Source organism: Trichechus manatus, unplaced genomic scaffold (assembly GCF_000243295.1).
Source record: "Trichechus manatus latirostris isolate Lorelei unplaced genomic scaffold, TriManLat1.0 scaffold00109, whole genome shotgun sequence".
Classification (NCBI taxonomy): Eukaryota; Metazoa; Chordata; class Mammalia; order Sirenia; family Trichechidae; genus Trichechus; species Trichechus manatus.
In genome coordinates, this window is record NW_004444045.1 from 1621773 (window position 1) to 1631804 (window position 10032).

Here is a 10032-nt window from a genome sequence, read left to right on the forward strand (position 1 = left end):
AGAAGCAAAGCCCTACACAGGCTCATCCTGCTGTTGAATGGGATCTGCTGTTGGTGCTCATGAAGATGAAATTCTCAGCTGCACTAAGCAAGAGGAAATGGGGGTAAATCCCACCTTCATCACTAACTGCAGAGTAAGGCTCAGCATAAATCCAACTCCCAAAGTGTGGATATGGATACAGCCCTCACCTTCCCTTTTCTCCATCCTCGTTGCCAGCCACCCAAATGGCACACTCTCTCTGATCTTAGCCACCAGGAGCTGGCTCAGTGCTCACAAGTTAGATAAACACCACTGGTCAGATCAGCTGTCCATGCAGCCCTTCTCTGACCCTAGCAACTTAGAGCTAGGTCAGAGCTCACAAGTTAAAAGGATACATTCTTTCCTTACTATACCATGAGTTCATTAATTTGCTGGAATGACTCACACAATTCACAGAGAGTGCAGGTAACTCAGGACTACAGATTTATTACAATCAAAAAGGATACAAATGAAGAGACACTTAGGGTGAGGTCTGGGAGGGATCCCAGCACATAGTTTCCACATCTCAGAGAGGAATGTACTACCCTCTCCTATACGTGTTCACCAACCAGGAAGCTCATCTTGAGCACTGGGGTTCCAGGCGCTTATTGGCCTCACCAGGTGGCCATGATAGATTATATCATGCCTCCTAAGGCTTAGTCAACACTGGACCCCAGGTGGTTCTCTTGGTCTGGTCAGCCCCCCAGTCATTAGCTTCAAGTGTGGTACGGCTAGACCAAACCGAGGACAGAGGCCAAACTGCTTTCTGCAAGGTGATTCCACAGCTCACATCAGCCTATGATCTGGAGCTAAAACTACAAAAAATCCAAGATATCCTTAAGCAGGTCAAAAAGACTAATGCCAAGAGTGGCTCTGTGCTAATGCTCAAAACACTTCTTAAATCTTGTTTGTTGTTGTCGTTAGGTGGCATCGAGTCAGTTCCGACTCACAGTGACCCTATGTACTATAAGTTAATTCACATGGAATTAACTGGAGTGCTGGTGGCATAGTGGTTAAGAGCTATGGCTGCTAATCAAACGGTCAGCAGTTCCAATCCACCAGCTGCTCCTTGGAAACCCTATGGGGCTGTTCTACTCTGTCCTATAAGGTCACTATAAGTCGGAGTTGACTTGACAGCACACAATAACAACAATGTATGTGTTTAAGAATGATAGACCTACTTTGATAAAAAATTAGCTTTGCTTTAAAATCAGTTATTAAAACAGCTCAATGGGCATCTAAAAAGATGACACCCGTAAGGATTATTGCTCCTACATTTTTAAGAAGCTAAAGAATTTCTGTTGTTGGGAATTAAGTTTCACTCATCTTGGTTAAAATAGTCTAAGAGTGAACTAAACCCAAGTCAGCAGAAGAAGAGAATAATAAAGATGAAGGTGGAAATCAATGAAATAAAAAACAGAAAAACACAGAGAAAACTTAACGAAACCAAAAGCTGGTCTTTGAAAAGATCAACAAAAATTGGCACACCTTTAGTTAGATTTGGAGACCCGGCAGTGCAGCTGCTAAGAGCTACAGTGAAAACACCAGCCTCTCCTTGGAAACCCCATGGGGCAGTTCTACTCTGTCCTATAGGGTCACTAGGATTTGGAATCTACTCAGCGGCAACGGGTTTGGTTTTTTTTGTTGCTGTTGTTAGACCGACCAAGAAAAAAGGAGAATACACAAATTCCTAAAATCAGGAATGAAAGAGGAGATGTCACAACTGACCTTACAGAAATTAAAAGGACTGTAAGGGAGTATTTTGAAAAATTAAGACAAGGTAGATAATAAAATGACAAATTCCTAAAAAAGATACAAAGCACCAAAATTAACTCAAGAATAGAAAATCTGAATAAACATATACTGTATTTTTACACAAATAATGTGCACCATCTATGTCTGTTTGCCAGCCGCACCCTCCCCTCCTCCCGTGAGGTATTTTCGTAAGCGTTCTATGCTTTTTTTTTTTTTCCCAGCAACGTGTTTTTAAAAAATTGGCATAGCGGCCCTTATGCAAATACCTCGTGGGGGGAGGGCACATTTGCAAACAAATGTAGAAGGTGTGCACTATTCGCATAAAAATACGGTAATACACATATAAGAAAATCACTCTTCCCACAAACAAAAGCTCTGACCCAAATGACTTCACTGGTGAGTTCTACCAAACACTAAAAAAAAGAAATATGAATCCTTCACCAACTCCTTCAGAAAGGAGAGGAAAAGAGAACACTTCCCAACTCATCCCATGAGGCCAGAATTACGCTGATACCAATGCTAAAGACATCAAAAGAAAAGTACAGACCCAAATCCCTCATGAAAAGAGAGGCAAAAATCCTGAACAAAATATCGGCAAACTGAATCGTGCAACACATAAAAAGGATTATACACCATAACTATGTAGGATTTATTTCAGGAATGCAAGGTGGCTTAATATCTGAGAAATCAATGTAATATGCCATATTAGTAGAATAAAACACAAGAACCACATGATCATCTCAAAAGATGCTGAGAAAAAAAGCATTTGACAAAATTCAATATCCACTTAAGATTAAAAACTCTTAACAAAATAAGGAACTTCCTCAACCTGATAAAGGGAACCTACAAAAAACTTGTAATTAACATCATACTTAATGGTGAAAGACTGAATGCTTTCCCCTTACGATCAGGAACAAGGCAAAGATGTCTGCTCTCATTACTTCTATTCAGTATGGTACTACAGATTACAGCCAGTCAAGAAAAATAAATAAAAAGCATCCATACACTGAAAAGGAAGAAGTAAAACCATGTTTATTCACAGAAAACAATCTTGTATGTAGAAAAATCCTAAGGAATCTACATACACACCCAAAAAAAACTACTTAAATAATAAACATGTTCAGCTAGATCACAGAATACAAGATCAGTGTGCAAAATCCATGATATTTCTATGTACTAGCAATGATTAACAATCCAAAAATCAAATTAAGAAAATAATCCCATTCACAATAGCATTGAAAACAGTAAAATACTAAGGAAGAAATTTAACAAAATAAGTACAAGACTTGTACATAAGAAACTACAAAACACTGTTGTAAGAAAGTAAAAAACCTAATGGAAAGGCACATCCTTTTATTCCAGTTCACTGACTAGAAGACTTAATACTGTTAAGAAGGCAATTCTCCCTATACTGAGTTATGGAATCAACACAATCTCTGTCAAAATCCCAGCTGGCTTTATTGCAGATGCTGATTGACAAGCTGATCCTAATATTTATATGTGAATCAAAGAATCCAGAAAAGCCAAAAACAATACTGAAGAACAACAAAGTTGATTAATTTAACTTCCCAATTTCAAAACTTACTACAACACTACAGCGATCAAGAGACAGACATATAGGTCAATGGAACAGAACTGAGAGCCCAGAAATAAACTTTTTGATTTATTGTGAACTGATATTCAACGAGAGTGTCAACACAATTTTTTTTTTAAAGGGGAGAACAGTCTTTTCAAGAAATGGTGCTGGGTCGAATGAATGTCCACACACACACAATGAATCTATACCTTTACGTTAAACCATAAACACTGATCAAAGATTATATAGCATAATCCTGATCAAAAAGGGGAAAATGCAGAACATAATTTCAAATTATGGAACCCAGAGCTTCTGGAGCCACTGAGGCTGGATGAACCCCTGAAATTATTGCCCTGAAATAATCCTTACACCTTAAACCAAAAACATTCCCTGAAGTCTACTTTAAACCAAACAATAGTTTAGCTTAATTAGTAAAAAATGTCTGCCTTGAGCACTGTGCGCTTTTAAAGAACTATCTGTATGAGACATCAAATTGACAACAGCAACTCAAAAGGTTAGATAGGACACTTTGGGGACAGTGAGTTTATACTAATAGAGGAGGAACAATTTGGAAAAGGAGAGTGAAAATGGTTGCACAACTTGAAGAATGTAACCAATGTTACTGAATTGTACACACACAAACTGTTGAATTGATGTATGTTCTGCTGTGTATATTCTCAATGACAAAAAAATAATTAAAAAAATAAATAAACAAACAAAAACCAACTCAACTGCTCTGACAGGGATCACAATAGAGTTTCCCAGACACAGCAGGAGAAAAATGTAGAACAAAATTCAAATTCATAAAAAAAGACAAGACTTACTGGTCTAACAGAGACTAGAGGAACCCCCAAGACTATGGCCCCTGGACACCCTGCTAAATCAGAAGTGAAGCTACTCCCAAAGTTCACCTTTCAGACAAAGATCAGTCAGGCCTATAAAACAAATAATAATGTGAGGAAAATGCGTCTCAGTTCAATCAAGTATACGAGACCAAAGGGGAAACACCTGCCCAAAAACAAAAGACGAGAAGGTAGGAAGGGACAGGAAAACTGGACGAATGGACATGGGGAACCTGGGGTGGAAACGGGGAGATTGCTGATACATTGCGGGGATTGCAACCAATGTCACAAAACAATCTGTGTATAAATTTCTGAATGAGAAACTAATCTGTACTGTAAACTTTCAACTAAAGCACAATTATAAAAAAATAGCAGCGGAAAAAAATCAAATACATCACAGATCTAAATATAAGAGGCAAAACTATAAAACATAGGAGTAAACTTTCACGACCTTGGGCTAGGCAAAGAGTTCTTAGATACGACACCAAGAACACAAGTGATTAAAAAAATTGATAAACTGGACTTCATCAAAACTAAAAACTTTATTTTAAAAAAAAAACAAAAACTTTTGCATATCAAACACCCCATTAAAAAAGTAAAAAGACAAGACACAGACTTGGAGAAAATATTCGCAAATCATGTATCTGATCAAGCAGAATTTATAAAGAGCTCTTACAAATCAATAAGAAGATAAATAATTCTTTTTTTCTTTTTTTTTTTTTAATGGGCAAAAGATTTGATTAGACATTTCACCAAAGAAGATACAAGAATTGTCAATAAGCTCATGAAATGATGTTTAACATCATTAGTAATTAGAGAAATACATATTAGAAGCACAATGATACCACTTTACATCCACTAGAATGGCTGTGATCAAAAACAGCAGGGACTAACAAGTGTTGGCAAAGATGTGGAGACACTGGAACCCTTGATAACTGCTGGTGAGAATGTAAAATGATGGGGCCAATTTGGTAGTTTCTTAAAAGGTTAAATATAAGTTTACCATGTGATCCAGCAATTCAACTCCTAGGTATCTACTCAAGAGAAATAAAATCAATGTCCATACAAAACCTATACATGAATGTTCACAGCAGCACTATTCATAATAGCCAAAAAGTATTTAACAATCCAAATGTCCATTAATTGGTGAATGGATAACAAACTGTGGTATATCCATATAACTGAATACTCTCAGTAATTAACCGGAACAAAGAACTGATATATGCTACAACACGGATGAAACTGAAAAACTTGCCAAGTGAAAGATCCTAGACAAAAAAAGACCACATATATTGTACGATTCTATTTATATGAAATATCTGTAACAGACAAATATATAGAGACAGAAAGTATACTACTGGTTAGTTTGGGCTGAGGGAGATGGTGGTTTAGGAGAGTGATATGAATTGCCCACAAAAGCAAATCCATAAAGACAGAAAGTAGATTCGTGGTGGCCTCGGGTGGGGTTAGAAGGAGTGAGTACAAATGGGCACAAGAGATCTCTTTAGGGTGACAGAAATGTTCTAAAACTGTATTGAGGTAGTGGTTGAGCAGTTCTGTAAATGTTTTAAGTCACTGATTTGTACACTTAAAATAGAATTTTATGGTATGTAAATTATACCTTAATAAAGTTATTAAAAATATATATACTTAATGGTTTGACACTGGAGGAACCCCAGAAAGCACGGCCCCCAGATTCTCTGTCAGCCCAGAACTAAAACAATTTCTGAGGCCAACTCTTCAGACAAAGACTGGACTGGACTGTGGGACATAAAATGATACTTGTGAAGAGTGTGCTGCTTAGCTCACGTAGATACGTGAGACTAAATGGGCAGCTCTTGTCCGGAGGTGAGATGAGAAGGCAGAGAGGGTCAGGAGCTGGTTGAATGGACACGGGAAATCCGGGGTGGAAAGGAGGAGTGTGCTGTCACAGCATAGGGAGAGCAATTAGGGTCACATAACAATGCATGTATAAATTTTTGTATAAAAGACTAACTTGAAATGTAAACTTTTACCTAAACTACAACAATAAACAAAATATATATATATATGTATATTATGGTAAGAGAAAGAAGTCACACCCAAAACACTACATATTTTATGATTCCATTTATATAAAATGTCCAAAAGAAGAAAATCTATACATAGAGAAAGCAAATCAGTGGTTGCCTGGGATGGTGTGGAAACAGGGAGTAACTGCAAATGGGCACAGGGGTTCTTTTGAGGGTGATGAAAATCTTCTACATCTGGGTTGTGATAATGGTTGCACACTTCTACAAATTTACTACATCACTTACATGGTACACCTAAAATGGGAAAATTTTATAGCATATACATTGTTTACCTCAGAAAAGTTGTTTTCAAAAAAAGATAATTACCTAAATTGTAACTATAACACAAGGCTATAAGCATCTTAAGAGCAAAAATGCTCTTATCTTTCCATCCCTTGTGCTTTAACACAGTGCCGAACAATCTACATGAATGTTGAACCTGGCGATGAACTTGAAATGACTAAATGGTTTTCCTGAAAAATAAAAAGGAAACAGTCCTAAAGAGCCAATTTCACTAACCGGAATTTTGTTTGGAGCCTGATGATCCTCCATGTTCTAGCTTTGCTTTTTTCTTCTTTGATAACGATGATGATGATGACTCAGAAGATACTGAACGTTTCTCTACTACAGGAGTAGAAAGAGCTCGTTTTTTGAACAGCTCCCTTTCTCTCAGCAGGCTTGGATCCATAATGCTGCAAAGACAGAAATAAAGATCTTTAATACAGAGTAAGTTACTCAAATCTGTATGTCAGATACATAAACCGTAACCAGAGTTACTGCCCAAACACTATCTTTTATTATTAGTTCTCTAGAACCTGTATTTATTCACTTATTCATTCACTCAATAAATACTTAATTAGTACCTATTACGTGCCAAGCAAGAAGCCCTGGTGGTGAAATGGTTAAGCACTCGGCTGCTAACCATAAGGTCAGCAGTTTGAACCCACCAGCTGCTCCTCGGGAGGAAAGACCTGGGAATCTATCTGCTCCCTTCAAGATTTCAGCCTAGGCATCTGGGGTCTTAAAAGCTAGCGAGAGGCCATCTAAGATGCATCAACTGGTCCCAACCCACCTGGAATAAAGGAGAATGAAGAACACCAAAGTCACAAGGAAAGTATTAGCCCAAGAGACAGAAAGGGCGACATAAACCAGAGACTTCATCAGCCTGAGACCAGAACTAGATGGTGCCCGGCTACCACAATGACCCCCCTGACAGGGAACACAACAGAGAGTCCCTGATGGAGCAGGAGAAAAGTCGGGTGCAGAATTCAAATTCTAGTAAAAAGACCAGACTTAATGGTCTGACTGAGACTGGAGGTTCCCGGACTCTCTGTCAACCCAGCACTAAAACTATTCCCAAGGCCAACTCTTCAGACAAAGACTAGACCGGACGATAGGACATAAAATGATACTCGTGAAGAGTGTGCTTCTTAGCTCAAGTAGATACATGAGACTAAATGGGTAGCTCCTGTCCAGAGGTGAGATGAGAAGGAAAAGAGGGTCAGGAGCTGGTTGAATGGACACAAGAAATCAGGGGTGGAAAGGAAGAGTGTGCTGTCACAGTATAGGGAAAGCAATTAGGGTCACATAACAATGTATGGATAAATTTTTGTATGAGAGACTAACTTGAATTGTAAACTTTCACTTAAAGTACAACAATAAAATAAAAGATTTCAGCCTAGGAAATCCTATGAGGCAGTTCTACTCTGACCTATAGAGTTGCTATGAGTCAGAATCAACTCGACGGCACGCGTTAATAACACGTGCCAAGTACTGCGCTAAAGCACTAGTAGAGAAGATAAAAGCAGAGCTGTTCCCTAAAGTTTTAGAACTGCACTGTCCGATACGGTAACCACTAGCCACATATGTCTATTAAGCACCAAAATGAGGCTAGTCTGGACTGAGATCTGCTCAACGTGTAAAATATACACCAGGTTTCAAACACTTACTACAAAAAAAAAAATTCAAAAATTACTGAGATGTTTTACATTGATAATGTGTTAAAATGACAATATTTTAGATATACTGCACTAAATAAAATATTAAAATTAATTTCCCGTTTCTTTTTAGTATTTTAATATGGATACTAGAAAATTTACACCACTAGTCTATCAGTTTGTCGTACTGTGGGGGCTTGCATGTTGCTGTGACACTGAAAGCTACGCCACCAGTATTTCAAATACCGGCAGGGTCACCCATGTGGACAGGTTTCAGCTGAGCTTCCAGACTAAGACAGACTATGAAGAAGTACCTGATGGTTTACTTCTGAAAAAACTGGCCAGTGAAAACCTCCTGAATAGCAGCGGAACACTGTCCGATACAGTGCGAGAAAATGAGCTCCTCAGGGTGGGAGGCACTAAAACTATGACTGGGGAAGAGCTGTCACCTCAAAGTAGGGTCAATCTTAATGACGTGGTGGAGTAAAGCTTTCAGGATCTTTATTTGCTGATGTGGCACAACTGAAAGTGAGAAGAAACAGCTGTAAACATCATTACTAATTGGAATGTGGAATGTATGAAGTATGAATCTAGGAAAATTGCAAGTCATCAAAAATGAAATGGAACGCATAAAGATCAAAATCCTAGGCGTTAGTGAGCTGAAACAGACTGGTACTGGCCATTTTAAATTGGACAATCATAGGGTCTACTCTGCCAGAAACGACAGATTAGAGAGAAATAGCATCACATTCATCGTCAAAAAGAACATTTCAAGATCTATCCTGAAATACAACGTGTGATAGGATAATATCCATACACCTACAAGGAAGAAAAGTTAATATGACTACTATTAAAATTTACACACCAAAAAAGACCACTTAATGGTCTGACAGAGACTAGAGGAACCCCTAAAACTATGGTCCCCGAATGCTCTGTTAACCTGGAACTAAAATCATTCCTGAAGCCTACTCTTCAGACAAAGTCAGACTGGACTATAAAACAAAAAATATACTCTTGAAGAGAATGCTTCTTAGTTCAATCAGATACACGAGACCAAATAGGTGGCTCCTGTCCGGAGGCAGGATGAGAAGGCAGGAAGGGACAAGAGCTGGTTGGATGGACACAGGAAACCGGGGGTGGGAAGGGGGAGTGTGCTGTCACATCGTACGGATTGCAACTAATGTCACATAACAATATGTGTATAACTTTTTGTATGAGAAATTAACTTGAGCTGTAAACTTTCATCTAAAGCACAATAAAATAAATTTACGCACCAACCGCTAAGGCCAAAGATGAAGATATTGAAGGTTTTCACCAACTTCAGCAGTCTGAAATTGATCAAACATGCAAATCAAGATGCAATGAAAATCAACGGTGATTGGAATATGACAGTTGGAAACAAAGAAGGATTGGTAGTTGGAAAATATCGCCTTGGTGACAGAAATGACAACCAGAGATCAAATGATAGAATTCCTCAAGACCAACAACTTATTCATTGCAAATACCTCTTTTCAACAACATAAACGGCAACTATGTACGTGGACCTCGACAGATGGACTACACAGAAATCAAATCGACTACATCTGTGGGAAGGGACACTGGAGAAGCTCAATATCATCACTCAGAACAAGCCCAAGGGCCACCTGCAAAACAGATCATCAATTGCTCATATACAAGTTCAAGTTGAAGCTGAAGAAAATTAAAACAAGTCCATGACAGCCAAATGCAACCTTGAGTATATCCCACCTGAATCTGGAGGCCATCTCAAGAACAGACTTGATGCACTGAACACTAATGACTGAAGACCAGACGACTTGTGGGATGACAACAAGGGCATCATACGTGAAGAAGGC

The 10032-nt window shown here is 38.4% G+C and overlaps 1 protein-coding gene across 1 annotated transcript in view; it reads right to left on the bottom strand.

The window, feature by feature from the left end:
• GTF2E2 (general transcription factor IIE subunit 2) overlaps nt 1–7114 on the bottom strand; it is an 80978-nt gene extending 73864 nt beyond the window's left edge. The window contains exon 1 of the mRNA XM_023737825.1: nt 6762–7114. Coding sequence (XP_023593593.1) covers nt 6762–6794 — 33 coding nt within the window. The 5' untranslated portion in view covers nt 6795–7114. The remainder of the gene's footprint in view (nt 1–6761) is intronic.
• Nucleotides 7115–10032: the final 2918 nt, after the last annotated feature.